Source organism: Dama dama, chromosome 28 (assembly GCF_033118175.1).
Source record: "Dama dama isolate Ldn47 chromosome 28, ASM3311817v1, whole genome shotgun sequence".
Classification (NCBI taxonomy): Eukaryota; Metazoa; Chordata; class Mammalia; order Artiodactyla; family Cervidae; genus Dama; species Dama dama.
In genome coordinates this window covers 18,788,345-18,806,786 of record NC_083708.1, presented here as the reverse complement: position 1 = coordinate 18,806,786, position 18,442 = coordinate 18,788,345, and the positions used below count along the sequence as shown (strand labels likewise).

Below are 18,442 nucleotides of genomic sequence, written 5' to 3'. Positions count from 1 at the left end.
TCAGTTCTCAGGTCTCTCAGACTCAGGTTCCTCATCTGCAAAACTGGGCTAAAAATATATGCTACCTTGTTGGGTTATTGGAGACATTAAATGAGGTGGTGAATGCAAAGTTCTCAGCACAGGGCCTAGCATGTGTGAAACAGTCAATAGATGTTCCATGTTGTGAGACCGGTTTTTGTTTTTAATTGATGTATAGTTGATTTACAGTGTTGTGTTAATTTCTGCTATATAGGAAAGTGCTTTATGTGTATATATCTATCTTTACACATAGGAATATATATATATATATATATGTACTTGTCCATTATGGTTTATCATAGGATACTGAATGATAATTTTTAATTATTAAGAGAATTGCAGTGAAATAATAGCTTTGTAGTGATCCAAGCTTTTATTTTACAGGAGGACCAGTGGCACATAGATCTCACCTGTATGTCCAATTAACTGCAATTATAGAAGTCAGTGTTCAACAACCAGATAACAAATGTAGTGTTTTTAAGAGAACAGAAGCTTTCATCTGGTGCATTTTTACATGGTTGATTTTTCTCACAGAAAAAAAACTATGCTTAAAAATATCACCATATAACATTAAAATTCCCTTGGCAAATCAGTTATCAAGTGATCCATTTTCCCTATATTTTTCCCCTAAAGCACTGCCTTTGTTTACACCAAATTTAAATATATTCCACTTTCCTGCAGGTTACAGTTTGGAAATGGCGACTGATGTAAGGACCATTTAAGCTGTCTGCTTTCAGAGTACCTAGTGTGTTGAAATATGACGGTAGTCTCCTGAGTAATTTGAAAATCAGTGTTGAAGATAACAAACCAAATCAAAATGTTGAATTTTTTCCCCCCACTGGCTGCTTATTTATTGTGCATTTCACTGCCTTCTTAGAAGAGTTCAATCGAATCATGTATTGGACGCTGGTCAAGGTGTTTATTGAGTCCAGTATTTTTACATCTTGTGGGCATATCCAGAAAACAGGGCCATTTAAATCTGCCCAAAGCAAATGCTTGTTCAGTCACAGAAAGTAAATGATATGCATAATCAGAAGTAGGGAGGTAGAGAAAAAAGGTTTTAAATCTCAAAATTGGTTCCAAAATTTAATATTTTAAGAGAAACTTACCAGTAACAACATATGCATATATTTATTACCAGTAAACGTTAAATAGCTACCATTTATTGAATGCCTGGCTGAGCTTTGTACTTTATAGTCATTAGACACCTTCTTTTAAATAAAAATATGTGAAGTTGTTAGAGATAAACCTGGGTGGGAAGCATTGTGGAGTAATTTCATATTATTTCATTTTATTCTCCCTGCAGTTCTGCAAGGCTGGCCTTGTCTCACAGAGTATGATACTGACAGCCACAATAAATAACATTTAGGTGGCTTTCTATGACTCAGGCACTGTTCCCAGCACTTTGCATTAATAACCTGAATCATCTAAGCACCCGGTCAGGTGTGTTCTCCATGACATCTTCAGAGGTAGGGGGTGGCCGAGCCAGATCTGCCTGCAGTCTGTGTCCTGAACCACGGAGCCTGCAGCTGGTCTCAGCCCGACACAGTGAGAAAACTGGGACTTAGTCAGATGAAGCCATTTCCCCTGGGTCACACAGCTGGGAAGTGACAGAACGAGGAATTCCACCCCAGCCCTCGAGCATTTTGCTCCTAACTGGGACACCACAGTATTTCCCGTACATGTTCATTTCTGATAATCTCAGGTGGTAGTCGATGTTCAGTCTCTCAAAGTTGTGTCCGACTCTTTGTGACCCCATGGACTGCAGCATGACAGGTTTCCCTGTCCTTCACTGTCTCCCGGAGTTTGCTTAAATTCACATCCATTGAGTCAGTGATAGGTATTTGTATTTATATAAAGGCACCCAATGAATGAAACAAGAAAGACTCAAGAGTTATGTAAACAAGTGTGTCCATCTGTTTAAAATATTGTCTTTATTAAGATATAGGTTGATGCCATTGCTTCTAGGCACCAGAAAGAAGAAGTTACCCCACAAGTTATTATTATCTGTGATCACACCCTAAGGCTGCCCTCAGGGTCCGGTCCTCTGGCTTCTGAAAGATGCACATTATCATGAAGCCTTCTGGGTGTTTCAGGAACTAATGGTCCGTAGGCTCCTACACAAGGTATATATGTGAAGTTTCCATCCCTAAGCATTGGCATCTTCGAGTATTGAGAGTCTAAAACTTCATATTTTCTCTTAATTCCACCCTGAACTGGTGGACTTACTATTTCCAAGGTGTATTGTCTTCGTTGTTGTATTTTCAGACAACAGGGATATTCGCCTGTCACCAGAAACATGTAAATACACTTGCATCAGTTTCAGTTCAGTCCCTCAGTCGCGTCCGACTCTTTGCGACCCCCTGGACTGCAGCACGCCAGGCTCCCCTGTCCATTAGCAACTGCCAGAGCTTGCTCAAACCCACATCCATCGAGTTGGTGATGCCATCCAACCATCTCATCCTCTGTCGTCCCCTTCTCCTCCTGCCTTCAGTCTTTCCCAGCATCAGGGTCTTTTCCAGTACTTCAATTAAAAAAAAATACCGGCCACACGATATGGAACATCCATTGACTGATTCACATATGCCAGGCCCTGTGCTAAGAACTTTGCATTCACCATCTCATTTAATGTCTCCAGTAACCCAACATGGTAGAATATATTTTTGGCTCAGTTTTGCAGATGAGGAATCTGAGTCTCAGAGACCTGAGAACCCCATGAACACTTGCATATTATACTGTAATATTGACAGGTTGTGGAGAAGGCAACGGCACCCCACTCCAGTACTCTTGCCTGGAAAATCCCATGGATGGAGGAGCCTGGTAGGCTGCCGTCCATGGGGTTGCGAAGAGTCGGACACGACTGAGCGACTTCACTTTCACTTTTCACTTTCATGCATTGGAGAAGGAAATGGCAACCCACTCCAGTGTTTACCTGGAGAATCCCAGGGACGGAGGATCGCTAAGAGTCAGACACAACTGAAGCAGCAGCATTGACAGGTTGTAATACGTATACGAAGCCCCCATTGCTTAGGCGTTGGATTTAAAAAACAAGCAAGTGCTTTTGTGTTTGGAACTCATCAAATAAGAATAAAAGCCTCATAGCTTGGAAAAGCTGTTGGACCTAGAACTGAATGGATTTTTATTTCAGAGTTCTGGATTACCAGTTGATTAGTGTTTAATTACAAAAGTTATTTTTAAAAGGTATGAAGTGACGTTATTTTAAAGTTACATCTTTTATTATTTTGACCCCATACACAGATAAATACAAAGTTTACCCCCAAAGGTGTTTTTTTTTTTCTTTTCTTTTCTTTCTCTTTTTGGGTATAAGCTGTGTCTTTTTACAATACTGGACACAATTAGTTAAATTCTACTTTGTGGGAAGTTGCTGTGAGTCTTAAACCCAGTGTATGTGGGAAGTAAACACACCAAAGACTTGACTGTGAAGCTTACAAGACTTCTGATGTTCCATATATATGCCATAGAATACATTTTTGAACTGTATCTTTTGTGTCTACTCTTCATTGCTTTCCTTTATCTCTTCTTTTATTTACAGTTTTTAATTTTACCGTCCCCCCTTTTAATGGTCACACGTCCATCACATCAGAGCTGGCTTGATTCATTTTACAAAAATATAAGGAACATCATAACTTGTTTACCATTTAGTAGAAGTAAATTCGTATCTGAGCAAATAGGAAAATAAAGGGATTTGATAACATCCCTTTAAAATCACTGGTGTAAAAGTTGAGAGCCTGGGGTCTAGGGTGGTCTCCCCCACCCTTTAATGGGGGAAAGTCACTTGACCTCTTTGAGCCTCTATTCTTCATCTGTAAAATGGGAATATTGAGACAGTCCCTGTGTATGTCAGTGCAGTTGAGATGATCAAACACAGCAACAAGGTGAGTGTACATAGAGAAACATAAAGTGCTATGAAAATGATAGAAATGATTTGGTGTTTTGTCTTTTAATAGTAAGATGAAAGTACTTGTAGCCATATGTATGAACATTTAAAAACCTAGGATAGTAAATTTATGTGCATCTCAACATGTAATATTTTTATTTTTTCAGAATTATCTTAAGTTTTATAATAGGTTTAGTTTTTTTTTAATTTTTTATTTTTTTATTTGCAGTATAGGTTATGTTGCAGTATAGTTGATTTACAGTATTGTGTTAGTTTCAGGTATATAGCAAGGTGATTCAGTTTTACATATACATATATCTGTTCTTTTTCAGATTCTTTTCCCATATAGCTTACTGCAGAATATTGAGTAAAGTTCCCTGTGCTATACAGTAGGTCCTTGTCGATTATCTGTTTTATTAATGTATATAGTAGTGTGTATGTGTTAATCCCAAACTGCTAATTCATCCCACCCTCACCTTTCCCCTTTGTTTACTGTAAATTTGTGTTCTAAGTCTGTGAGTCTGTTTCTGTTTTGTAAATAAGTTCATTTGTATCATTTTTACAGATTCCACATACAAGTGATGTCATGATATTTTTCTCTGCCTGACATTTTGCTTAGTGTAATGATCTCTAAGTCTATCGATGTTTCTGTGTCATTATTTCATTCTTATGGTTGAGAAATATTCCATTGTATATATGTACCACATCTTTTTTTTTTTTTTTTTTAAAGTATTTATTTTATTTGGCTATGCGGGTCTTAGTTGTGGCATGCAGGATTTCTAGTTAGGGTGTGTGAACTCTTTAGTTGCAGCATGTGGGATCTAGTTCCCAGTCCGGGATCAAATCTGGGCCCCTGCGTTGGAGGAGAGGAATCTTAGCCACTGGAACACTAGGGAAGTTCCCACATGTTTATTCATTCAAATGGACGTTTAGTTCCTTAAAGAACTAAAAACAGAGCTACCATATGATCCCGCAGTCCCACTCTTGGTCATATATTCAGAGAAAACTGTAATTTGGGACAATACATGCACCCCATTGTTCACTGCAAATAGCCAGAACTTGGAAGCAATTAATACGTCATATTTCTAATGGGAAATTGTTTCTTGTTATTCTAAGAGGCTCAGAAATGAGACAGAGGAGGAAACACTCCATTACATATTATGTGCTGCTTGCTCAGGTCTAGAATCAGGTTAAGGTACTTCCCAGACTGGAAGCCTCCTGCCGCCCTAACTCTGCACCTGTGCTGTCCCAGCTCTGCACCCAGTTTTGAATCTAGCAAAGCCAGAAGGAAGCGCTTAGAGCCTGTAGTGGATGAGAGGATGAACTCTGAGCCCGGTCCCCGGGTCTGAATCCCAGCTCTTACACTTACCAGTGAGATTACCAGCTGTGTTGTCTCTGGCAAGTTACCTAAACCTCTCTGGCTTCAGTTCCTCATTCATACAATGGATATGATGGTGTTTACCTGCCTCACAGGATTGTGGGGAAGGAGATTAACTCATTTAGATCACTGCCTTGCACGTTTGCTGAGAGGATGATGGTTGCTCTGGGTCTCTTCTTGTATCCCTTTCCAAGGCTTAAGTACCTGACATCTCTGTAATATACACTCCATAGTGTATGTTAGTATATATGATTAGTATATATTCGAGTAGCTCAGTAAGTCAGGTGAGTGAGATCTTTGGATCCAACCTCTTAGTCTTCCTCATGAAGAAACTCAGGCCCAGGGACATAAGATACAAGCCAGGTTGGGGTCAGGTTTTCAGCCTCAGCCAGGAGCTTCCTCCATCATCCCATTCACCCAACATATGGGAAGAGGTGACTCTCGTGAAAAAGGCAGCTCAGACCAAAGAGCTGTGTAAAATTTTTAAGTTATTTCGTATTAATGATATATTTTCATTTTTAAATTATGTACATTTATACAAAGAAAATTTCACTGAGCATACTTAAAACACGGCTTTTTCTTTGCTTTCAGTTGTCTTTTGTAATGGAATCCGTGAGATACTTTCCTTAAAAGTATCTCTCAGAAAAGAGAGAGTTGCTGTTTATTTCAGTTCAAGAGTCTTTTTAAAGCAGAGTCTTTACTCCATTACTTTTGTCGAGAACAACAAGATTTTATTTTGGGAAGACATACTAGCTTCATGGCCTTAATAAGCTATTTGCGTTTCTAGAAGTTGATGAAATTAATAGACATAAGCCAAGGAGGAAGTAAGAAAGAAATTTGACCTTGGTTTCATTATTAATGAAGGTCATTTGCATGTGACCTCTCACTCCCAAATACTGGATTTTTTAAGAGTTATTTTAGCAAGCAAGGCAGTATTGGACTTCCCTGCTGGCTTGGACTTCCCTGCTGGCTCAGACAGTAAGTGTCTGCCTACAATGCGGGAGACCCAGGTTCAGTCCCTGGGTTGGGAAGATCTCCTGGAGAAGGAAATGGCAGTATTGGAAGGTCCCAAACATACACTTAGAGAGTGAACGGAAAACTGCCATGCGGATGTTAATCAGTGGTCCTTAAGGCTTTGAATAAAATTGGCAGAGTCTGTTTCATGAGTCAAATTCAAATATGTGCATATTTGAGTTTAAGGGGAAATATGTGTTATTTGGAAAACTTCGTGAGAATTTCATGGACAGTGCCCTCATTTGTGGAGGGAAATTAATGCTGCCTTAAGTAATTTAATTATGTGTCAATTTTAGCAGAAGAGTGAAAACTTAGTTATGGACACATTTCAGTCTTTCTCTGGGTGGGTTATTTGGATTTTTGTCCTCAAATGGTTTCCCTCTGCTAACCAGCTCACTATTGGACTGCTCTATTTTCTCCAGCTTTAGCTTTGTAACAGAAAATGTAAATTAGTTTTAAAAGAAAATGTTTAAAAATTAATTTTAAAAGAGAAATGATACTAATTTAAACATACTGACCAGCAAGTTAAATAAGAGTCCGCTCAAAGTAATACATTCCCCAGATGAAAAGAAGTGATTGTTTATTTGCAGTGTTATATCTGCTCCCAACTTTCCTGCATCAGCATAGATAATCCAGCAGTTGAGTCTGGATTTTGTTCTATGGCAGCTGGCTAATGGTTACTTGAATTGTGTACAAACTCTAAGATCTCAGTGAATTCACTTAAGTTAGAAAACAATAACCCTTGTCACTTCCAACCCTTGTCTTGGAAGGAAAACTCTGAGAGCCTGCACTTAGCAGTAAAGACTATTTGGAACTTTAACAGAAGGTCCAGCACTCATTGCTAAGAAGCCCGAGCTCTTGTCTTTCTTCTGCAGCTGAAAAAGATGGCACCAGGAGGTACTATACTTCCCAGCTTCCTGCCACACCCTCATAATTTTTCTCAGAAGTGACCAATTTGGAGGCTAGGACCATCCAGAGCTGTTTCCAAGCAACTGTTGAGGGGCATAATGATTCTTTCATCTTTGCAGATACCTTCCTGAGTTTGGAGAGAGAAAGCTGGGCTGATGGTCCCGGGAAGAGCCCCTGAGTAAAGTGGTAACTGCTGTTTATTCAAGGAGAATCTCAATAAGTGGGCATTTGTTCTGTTGATTCCTATGGATGGTCTGCAGAATGAAAATTCCAGATTTCATTTCCTTCGTTTCCCAAGAAGGACTCCTCATCCTGTTGCAGTCTTAAGGCCGTATGATTTTGTCCCCTTCGGCGCATTTTCGTGTCCTCAGATGCGGGACTCCGGCATCTTTGTGAGATGGGAGAGTGGAGACAGTGAAGTTGGTCAGCTGCTGAAGGAACCCTGGCTTCCTTCACCAGCTCTGCTCCCACACCCGCTCAAGAGGACAGTTCTGAATTCGTGTCTCTAATGATCTTGGCTTCCCATCTTGCCTGACTCCAGATTCCTTCATATCAGCACAGATGAAATGACTCAGAACTATATGTTTTGGCCAGAAGAGGAAGAGGTGGTGTCCGCCCAGACTTGTAAGAAATACAAGAAACACTAATAGTTGTGGAATTTGTGTTGGCAGGAGATGTGGCGCTGTCAACGGGGCTTTATCTCCACCCCCTTTCCCCTGAATATTGGTAATACTTCGGGGGTTTTAAATACAGAAACATTCAGGAAGTAATATGACATGCCTGTTTACCCATCATTTAGAATCCACGTATTTGAACATTTTTTATCTTCTTTACTTCAGCTCTTTCTAAGAATTAAATGTTGTAAAGTTTAAGTTCAAAACACCCCTTGGTTCCCTTCCCCTGTGACCTTGCCTGAAGATAACTATGATTATGAATTCATTGTCTATCCTTGCAGTATCCTTGCAGGTCATGATATCCTTGCAGGTCATGATTTTAGATGTTCATGATGTATATGTAATTTATAAATCCATAATATAGATTTGTGCATGTTTGGAAATTTACAAGTAATCATATACTTGCATTCTATTTCTTCTGTTGTTTGACATTATAATGAATGAGTGTAATTTGTTTAGGTATATTATGATAACTAATATATGTGGGCTTTTTCTAATGACTTATTTTGTGGTTTCTATTTATCATGTGTTTTCCTTTTTTTTTTACTCTTTTCTTCCTTGCCTTTGATTTGTAAAATTCACTTTATTTCACTCCTCCTGATTTGTTAAGTGTATAGATGCTTTTTATTTTCTTTAAAAAGGTAATGCCTGTCTTTAAATTTTTATTTTAATATGATCTAAAATGATTCTGTGTATAATCCTCTAGAACAAAACCAGGACCCTCCCATGCTGGAGCTGGGGATATTCTGTTCCCCTTCCTCTCATCTTTCATGGTTGTGACTGTCTAGACCTGTGCCTCCCAGTGTGGCAGCCACTAACTACGTGAGGCTATTAGCCACTGAGAAAGAATGAGCCAAGTTTTAAAAATTTTAATTTCATCAATTTAAATTTAAAAGCTGATATTCGATTCAGTTATTGGGAGATTTTAAACATGTTTGCAACAACCTGGATATGTGAAACTACAGTAAAGTCTATGACCTCTAAAGATGGGTCAGGTATTCCTAGTGAAAACTTAGCATTTGAGTGGAAATGTGCTGTAAGTGTAAAATACATGCCAAGTTTTGAAGACTTAGTGTTAAGAATGTTTGTCACATATCTGACTAATAATTTGAATCTTGATAGCATGTTGAAATGATAAAGTTTCAGGTATCTTCAGCTAAATGAAATATATTATCAAAATTAGTTTCACCTTTGTCTTTTTACTTCCTTCATTAGCTATCAGAAAATCTAAAATTACATTTTATAATTCTATAGGGCAACACTAGTCTATGATTTCTATTGAAATATTTTAAACACAAAAAATAGATATTAGTATCTACAATTAATAGATTTGCCAATATATTTTATACTTTTTTCATATACATTTTTCTTTCATCTCAATTCTCTTTTCTTCTTGCTGAATTTGATCCTTTAGTTTTAGATCCTTGTTGAAAGAAAGACTCTGTTGGCAGTAAACTCTCTTAGTATTTGTATTCTGACATATCTTCATTTTACCTTTACTCTTGAATGATAGCTGGGTGTAAAATTTTAGGCTGACAGTTTTCCTCAACTCCTTGAACATTTCTCTGGAGTTTCCTATAGTTTACAGATTCTGGTGAGAAGTTAATTCTTTGAAAATAATCCATCTGTTAATTCTGGAAACTTTTAATGACTTTCTTTGTTTTCTTTCACCTTCTGTAGTTTTATCATGTCTCGTTGTACATGGTTGGTTTGTTTTGTTTCCAGTTTGTTCCTTGGTGTGAGTTTTCCATCTGGAGACTCATGACTTCAGTTTGGGAAGATTCTCACCCATTATGCCTTTGCCTTCCCACCAGTGTCTCTGTTCTCTGCTTCTGAATGTCTATTAAACATATGTGGGTCCTTGCAGTTAACCGCTGTGTCTCCTAACCTCTCTTTCATACTGTTTATCTCCTTATTGCTGTTTGTTGCATTCTGAGCTAGTTCTCAGCACTCCATGACAATTCATTCTTTCTTCTTCTGTATGTGGTCTAGAGTTTATGTTTTGAGTTCTTTTTAATTTCAAGGAGCCTACTTGCATTTTCAGAACTTGCAGTTTTTAAAAGTTCAACTACCTGTTGATTTTTGCCATACGCAGTTCGTGCTCTTGGCTGATTCTCTTTTTCCACTGGGTTACCAGGTGTTTGGTGATCCAGCTGCCTGCTGACTTGCGCGATCTGCCACCCAGTGGTATTTCTGACTCCCCCAGAATCCCTGCTGTGCCTTCATCAGGCCACCACATGTGTCCCCTACCCCTTGCTGGTTCTTAGTTCAGTCCCCATCCACTTGGATGCTGAAGGAGCCTCGGATATGTGAATATCTTTTTTTTAGGCCGTGGTTCTCTGCCTTCTTGACCATTCTGCATTCAAACTAGATCAGCGTGAGTCTGCCCTGTCTGGGGGAGCCGGGCAGGAACCCCTCTGCCTTGGAACCCCCCGCATCCTGTCTCACTCACTTCATCCTTCCCTTCTGCTCACAAGGCGGTTGAAGTATATCTGAGATCATCTGTGTACACCCCCAAGCCTTATTTCTCCCCTTTCTTCATTTTTATTCCTCAAAATCTCGGATGAAATCTTCGTGCTTCTCTTTTGAGTCCCTTATACCATGACCTCCTGCTCTCTCCAGCCTCATGGCTAAGTGTTAGCAGTGTGTGATAAGACAGCCTGAAAGGTGGTAGGTCTTTCTGAAATCATATACCTGTTACTCCATGTAACAGAAACAGATGACAAGGTTGCAGGGAATCTGGATGTAAGGAATTGTGCTTAACCTCAAGACTCTGTTGAATTTAATATATCATATGTGATAATTTACAGACTCATTAAGACGAATACGGCTTAGTAGATATGGCTTAGTCCCAAATATGGAAGTCTAGAATTTCAGGATTAAAAGGTGGTTCTTTATTCTACCTCTATACTCAAATAAAAATTGTACTATAAAAAAAGACTCATTAATATCTTATAGGTTATGTTGTATAACATCTGTATAGCCATTCAGTGTATGAAATGCTCTTCCCATTATCTCGCTTGATCGTAAACAAGGACCCTTTGAGTTCAGTGTCATCATCCTCGATCAGAGAAAGAGACGGAGTCACATGATCAGGTCACTGTCCCAGATCACAGGGCTCTGAGCTAGAGAGACAAGAGCGAAGTGGTGTCTGGACCTGGGTGTGTGCCGCAGAACCCCACTGATCCCAGGGTGACGATCGCTTGGGTCGTTCCTGCCTACCAGTTGGCTGTGTGCTTGTTTATACAGTGATCTCGTGGAGTGGTTGCCAGAGAAACCAGCTTTGCTTACAGTTGTCTCCCTTCCCATCTCCAGTCTTAGGCTCATTCATTCATCTGGAAGCATTAACATATTCAGTTATACCTGCCTTTTTTGAGGGGTGGGGGGGCTGGTTTCCAGGTTTCTCTTTTGAATAATTTGCATTCAGTACAAACAATATTAGTTCAGTTTAGAGAGTGATCAGTCATATTGCTGTCACAAATCCACTGCCTGGAAGCATATTGAACATAATGTCATTAATATCAGTTTAAGGGGAAAAAATTTGTGGATAATACCAGTTTAAGAAAAAAAAAATTAATGTCATTTAATGTCAGTAGAAGCTGTGTGGAGACTTCCCTGGAAGTCCAGTGGTTAAGACTCCGCGCTTACAATACAGGGAGGGTGGATTCAATCCCTGATCAGAAAACTTAACATCCCACATGGCCAAAAAACAAGAAGAAGCTGTGTGCTGCTTCTTTAAAAGCCTGTCAGTTACAGGTAGAGGGTAGCCCAGATCGGATCTGCTGAGTGGCTGGATAAGAAATGAGAGCCCAGCACTTCAGACAGCAGAGCGCCTGGTTTGTGGCCAGAAGGGTCACATTGGTGACTGGGGGAATGGGCAAAGTCAAATGGCTCACCTGTTAGATTTTCTAAGATTTTTCTGTCTCTAACTCAGCCGGCTGATACAGCACAGGATCTGTGAGCCAGACATTCCGGTGCCAGAGTGGGGAGAGAAAAGAGAAGCTCTGTTTTCCTTGATGATAGAGAGGATTCCATGGATGAGGGAAAATAGTTGGTTGATGTGGAAACAGGAGAGAACTCCATGGATCTGGGAGGTTCTGAGGAGAGAGACTGGGTACTAGGCAGTCTCAGAGAAGAAGAGGTTTACTGTATTGTTTGCATTGAAGAAAAGCTTCTGTCTTTCTCAAAGACTTCAGCTACTTCTGACCTTTTACGCGTTACTTTATAATCTAAGCCTTTGTTTATTTATTAATATTTTCTTGGCGGCACTGTGCAGCTTACATGATCGTAGTTCCCCTACCCAAGATTGAACCCAGGCCCTCAGCAGTGGAAGTGTGGGGTCCTAACCACTGGTCTGCCAGGGATTTTCCTATAATCTAAGCGTTTAAATTTAATCTTACTTTATGTGGACTTTCCATGTGTTCACATAGCTTAACTATTTTTAACCCCATAACATTAATAGTTATATTGTTTATCTAAACATTTGTCTGTTATTTATTGATCCTGTGAGTTGTTTCCAGTTATTTCATATTAGAAAGAATACAAACAAAACGGTATTTTTACAAAGTTTCTTTCTCTGAGTCTTGGTTCCAAAATCAGAATTACTCCGTCATTACATGATTAGTCCTCTGTGTCTTTTTTATATTGCCAGATTGTTCTTTGAAAATATTGTATTAATTCACAGTGTCACCAACCCCAGCAAACATTGGATTTGAGAAGCTTTTCAATGTTTTTCTCATTTTCTCAGACTAGGCATTACCACATAGCTGTTTTATTTTCCTAAGTCATGCATTGTGTTAAATATCAGTTTGCTATTTGTATTTTTTTGTCCCAGGAATTCTATTCGCTCAGTTAGTGTCCGACTCTTTGTGACCCTATGGAGTGTAGCCCCACCAGGCTCCTCTGTCCATGGAATTCTCCAGACAAGAGTACTGAAGTGGGTACCCCTTCCATTCTCCAGGAGATCTTCCCGACCCGAGGATCAAAACCTGGGTCTCCTGCGTTACAAGCAGATTCTTTACCGTCTGAGCCACTCCTCTATTCCTGTATGCTTGCCTGCTAAGTCACTTCAGTTGTGTCCAAATCTTTGCGTAGCCCGCTAGGCTCTTCTGTCCATGGGATTCTCCAGGCAAGAATACTGGCGTGGGTAGCCATTCCCTTCTCCAGGGGATCGTCCCCATCCAGGGATCGAACCCGCGTCTCTTAAGTCTCCTGCACTGGGAGGCAGGTTCTTTACCACTAGCGCCACTTGGGAAGCCCACTCTATTCCTGTCTTGTGTCAAATAGTCTTAATTTTCTGATTATTTGAATTTTCATCTTATTTATTGTTCAGCCAATACAAATATATTGACATAATTGATTTGTCTTATAAATCTAAGTGTATTTATGGAGTCTGGAAAGGAGTCAGGTTTGAGCTGTCGCAAGAGTGGGCAGATGCTGCCCGGGGGGGGATGGATCAAAGTCTGGGAAGAAATCAGCTAGGGTGGCTGGGTGCTGGGCCGTTCCGCTGAGGCTGGGAGTGTGGGAGAGACCCTGGAGTTACTGATGGAAAAACAGGAATTCATGATAAATGTGTCAAGTCTTATCAGGAAATGGGCTAGAAATCAAAGTGAGGCAAGTATGGGGTGAAAATACAGTTTTGCGCTTGGCCTGGGCGTTTCCTGCTCTCATCTCAGGGGAACAAAGTGACTACTGGCTCCCTGTTCTTTCCCCCGGTGGCAAGAGAAATCAGTGAAAATCACTTCAAGTGAGTGTACATTGAGAACAGGGGCTCAGATCAGTTCTTGCAACAATTCTGGTTTAATATTAGAGCAGTTATGCAGATAAATGCAGTGTGTGTGTGTGTGTGTCTGTGTGTCTGTGTGTGTGTGTGTGTGTAAAACGTATCCTCTTACAAGCTTACTTTTCCCTGGAGATTATCATTGGCTTATGTGGTCTTTTAATATGCATTTTCCAACTTAAATACAATTCACCCAAATATTTTCTTTTTAGTCTCCAGAGAATACAGAGGGCAAGGATGGATCCAAAGTAACTAAACAGGAGGTAAGTGTATCTTTAACACCCTGCATTTAATTGTTAACTGGAATTTCTAGTATTGTTATGATTGTCTGCATCTGAATGACTCCTCTTCTAAACTGGATTGTTGAGACTGCGTAAACCAGAGATAAAAGTGTGGCTCTGTCACAGCCCTTGGCCTCGGTAGATTTCAGGGGCACTGAGGAGGTGTTTTCCACTTACTATGCTGTTTATGTTTCTACTTGTCAGTGCTGCTGTCTGTTAAAGCAGATACTGAGAATTCCTTCTGGGCAAAGAGTGAGATAATAGGTAAATTCATCAAGGAGAACAAAGTCCGCCTTTCACAGTAAGGAAATGAAAGACTGTTGATTTAATAAATTCTCCACTCCAGTGAGTGAACTATAAATTACTGTTTGGGTTCTGAATATTTGCCTAAAAGCAATCGTCTTCTAAAGTTAAAAACTACAAAAGATGTGTAAAATGTCAGAATTTTGAAGTTTTTATTTTTAACCAGGAAAATTCTTAGGGTTTGGGATAATTAGATAATAAGTCAAAGAAGCTCTGTATGAAAATACAGAAAACTCCAAAAAACTGGGAACTTGGAAGAGATACTTGCACTTGACCTTCCATGGCAATATCATGAACTTCTAAAAGGAGACGAGCTAGCAGAGCAGCAGATGAGATGGTAACTGTGATGACAGCCGTTCCCTTTTGCACAGAACTTTACAGTGTGTGGAAACACTGAAGCTCTTAACCCTTGAACTTATAAACTAAAACGGGTCATGAAAGAGACGAAAACAATATCTAGTTACATATTCTTTGATTGGGTGACTCATTTTGTGTTAATAATTCAGAGGTTGTCAAGAGAGCAAAACCCCTACACGTGACTTGTAAAAGGAAGTTCGTTCTGCCGCATGGAAAATCTTCAACAGAATCTGTAAAGAAATAATTCAAAAGCAGAACAAACAGAACTGCTTATAGCCAAGTCCCTGCCATGCGTTTACCCAGTTTTCAGTGTCCAGCAGAGTTTGGGAGGTAAAACTGGCAATCCAAGGTCAAGTCACTAAACAAATGGTAGAAGCAAACAAAAAAATGTTATCATACCAAAGTCCCAGTGCTTGAATTTTCTGGAAAATGGTGAAACATAATCTGTAGGACAGTTGACTAAGTGTAATACGCCTTAATGTTTTTAGGTTTGGGCACAAATGCATTTGGGTTTCTCCTTGGGGACTGCTATTTAAATTGATCTGTCAGAAAACCTCGAAACCATTATGTACAACAGATCATGGATAGTGAAAACAACTTTTCCCCCCTTTGAACACTAAAAGTCAGCAAGCTGATTAGGATACATGAAAAACATTTTTGCTCATACAACTGTCTTATGCATATTCTTTTAGCCTCAGAATTTTTATTACTTATATTTTTACATTATTATTTTTAATATTTTATCTGATTGCATGTATTATCTTACTGCTATCAGAAATCTTTCCTAGAAAAGACTCTTCCTATCATTTAAATCAAGACCAGAGTAAAACTTATGATTTGTCTTCAGGACACCAACACAATTGTTTAAAAAGTGAAAAGGTTGGTTAATTAGAAGTGCTTTGGGATAAGAACTGTTTGATCATATATTGATTTTCCCTGCTGAATTGATGGGGTCTTCTAGTTATGTCACTGAGTGTGCCCAGCCTAGTCTACAGTCAATAAATATCAGTTACAAAGGAGGATCCCCTTTTGAAAATCTCCTCCACTGTATTTGAAGGGCACAGTGTAGAGTATAGTATCTGGACAATAAATGACCAAAGTGATAGGCTACAGTCATTTTACACTGGGCAGATTCCTAAGCCCTTTCACCTCCATTGTTTGAGCTGACCCTTAATTTAACCCTGGAACGAGGGGAGAGAGCCCTTCAGGATTCCCGTAGAAACATTTGGCCATGCCCAGAGCAGACTCATTGGAAAAGACCCTGATGCTGGGGGAGATTGAGGGCAGGTGGGGAAGGGGGGCGGCAGAGGATGAGATGGCTGAATGGCATCACTGACTCAGTGGACATGAGTTTGAGCAGACTCTGGGAGATGGTAAAGAATAGGGAAGCTTGATATGCTGGAGTCCAGGGGGTTGAGAAGAGTGAGACACGACTGACTTAACGACTGAACAACAGTAACAGCATTTCGACCAAAGCAACCAAAAGACGTGTGGGGCACTTGAATGCAGCAGGCTGTGCAGATTGCGTAGTGAACAAAGGAGCAAGTCTCTGCCTTCATGGAGCTTCCACTGTAGGAGGGCGAAAGATAGAGTAAATAAAATGATCAGAAATCTGCTATGAAGAAAAAGAAAGCAATCAGAGGGAGTAATTTATGTCAGAGAAGAACTGTTTTGGCCAACAGAGGCACCAATTATTATCCCTGTTTAACAAGAGTGAAAAAGGTTCTCAGAGAAATAACATACTTTTCCCCCAGGTGTCACACCTAGTCAGTTGCAGCACCAGGAAAGATTTCTGAGTCTTCTGACTCAAAATCCCCTGTTCTTATGCCCCTTTTGGGGTCATTGTAAATCTGGTCATGGGACTTCGTGGTGTTCCAGGGGTTAAGACTGTACTCCCAGTGCAGGGGGCCCGGGTTCAATCCCTGGTCAGGAATTGACCATGCCACACATCACGGCCAAAAAAAAAAAAAAAAGAATCTGGTCACCCCGTGCCTTTTCTGTCTTCTCCATCCTCCAGTCAAGACCCTGATATGCATCCTGCTTCACTTCGCAGTTCTGCAAAGAGGGGAAATTCTACCTAGCTCTTCATTTGTTTTTGAAAGTTAAAAGCAATTTGACTTGTAGGCTTTGCTTGGAAGTGCATGGTGAAGCACAGAAGCACTAAGAAATCTCATGAAAGTAAATATACTTCTGAATTCCACTGGAATGGCCCATATGTTTTGAGCAATATTAAGCTAAGTCCAGTGATTCTACTTGTCTCTAGCTCTTCCAGGGAATTCTGTCATATTGAGATCAGACGTCTGTGCTGCTTTTGCAACCAGGACATTAAAGACTCCATATCCTTCATAGTAGCCCTCACTATAATTTTGTCCAGCCTAGGGAGTTTATATCAGGTAATCAATAAATACTCACTGAATAATTCCATTTTGTCCAGCACCTGTGTACTACAGTAACAAACACTCACGCTGTTTCTATAACTCTTAGCGACCCATCATTCTAAAAGCCTTCCTGTTTTCCCCCCGAGGACTGCTCTTTTGGCCACTTTTTCTGCTGATTCACAATCAACAAATGGAGAGACATTCTTTTTTTTTTTTTAATTGACATATTGTTGATTTACAATATTGTGTTTTAGGCACATAAAATGATTTGGTGATACACATATATGTATACATCTATATTCTTTTTTAAAAGTTCTTTTCCACTATAAGTTATTATAAGATATTGAATATAGTTCCCTGTGCTATACAGTAAACCCTTGTTTATTGAGAGAAATTCTTTTTTTTTTTTTTAATAGTAGTTTTGCCCCACAGTCTGAGTCTCAAATGAATACTTCAAATTCTAGTGTTTGAAAGAGGGGAGAAGAGCAGCCGGGTCTATTTTGTATCCAGTAAATAGAGTCCAGTCATTTATAGGAAGACTTGTGAAATGTGATGAAACTTTCCAGGAGGGTATACACACCTGGTGCAAAGTCAGTACTACTGACTGGGAGCGAAAGTTTGTTTCGGCCTCCCCTCTCTGCAGTGAGAAAGAGCATGTCTTAGAATGGTTTCAGAGAAGAATACTTAAGAGAAATTGTTTTTGTTTTTCTCCCTAACATAGAAGAGCTGGTAAGTTTTAGGCAGGAAGTCATAAAATCATTTTACTGTAAAATATATGCTTTTTAGAGATGGCACCATTTAGATGGCCTCGTAAAGGCAGACTTTGTTTCGCATGCATTTTGTAGGCTTTTTATTTTGAAACTCTTACACTGGACCTGAATTATGAAAAGGTAGTGAGTCATTTGGATCGGAACAGCGGGCAGGCAGTGCTCTGTTGGAATGTCTCTGGAAATCCTGGGGTGGGGGTGAGGGTGTGACATCACTCTGCCTCTTCAGTTCTTCCCCTCTTGCCTGGAGAGGGAGGGAGCAGAGAACCGTCGAGTTGGGGAATTTTTCACAAGATCTGGCTTCCCTTCAATGAGCTGTTACTCGGGACAGCTCGTTGGTTGATAGGGAGGCAGTTGTAAATAATGGTTAAGCTGTTGGCCCCTTTTCAGGCTCCAAACTGGATCCTAAGTAACTAGTGGCCTTGGCACCGCTCCCTGCGAGTTCACTCTTGGCTGTGCGTGTCTGGTGCTCACCCAGTCCAGTCACCTCCATGTTTGCTGAGGGCCCCCACTAGGCATCAGAGCTACAGAAGTGCAAGAGAAGATGATGGTTCCGTGCAGAAGGGGTACAGACAAGGGGTGGGAGGGAAGACCCACATTATGTGTTGAGTTGTGCACCCCCCGACCCTGTGCAGTGACGTGTCTGCACAGTCTCCTAACTCGACACTTCTGCCCGCCCGCCTGAA

At 40.1% G+C, this 18,442-nt stretch overlaps 1 protein-coding gene across 1 annotated transcript in view; it reads left to right on the top strand.

Moving 5' to 3' along the window:
* The window catches only part of HMGN3 (high mobility group nucleosomal binding domain 3), a 33,513-nt gene that overhangs the window by 7,136 nt on the left and 7,935 nt on the right, over positions 1-18,442 (top strand). Inside the window, exon 2 of the mRNA XM_061131611.1 lies at positions 13,883-13,933. Within this exon, the coding sequence (XP_060987594.1) occupies positions 13,883-13,933 (51 nt within the window). The remainder of the gene's footprint in view (positions 1-13,882; positions 13,934-18,442) is intronic.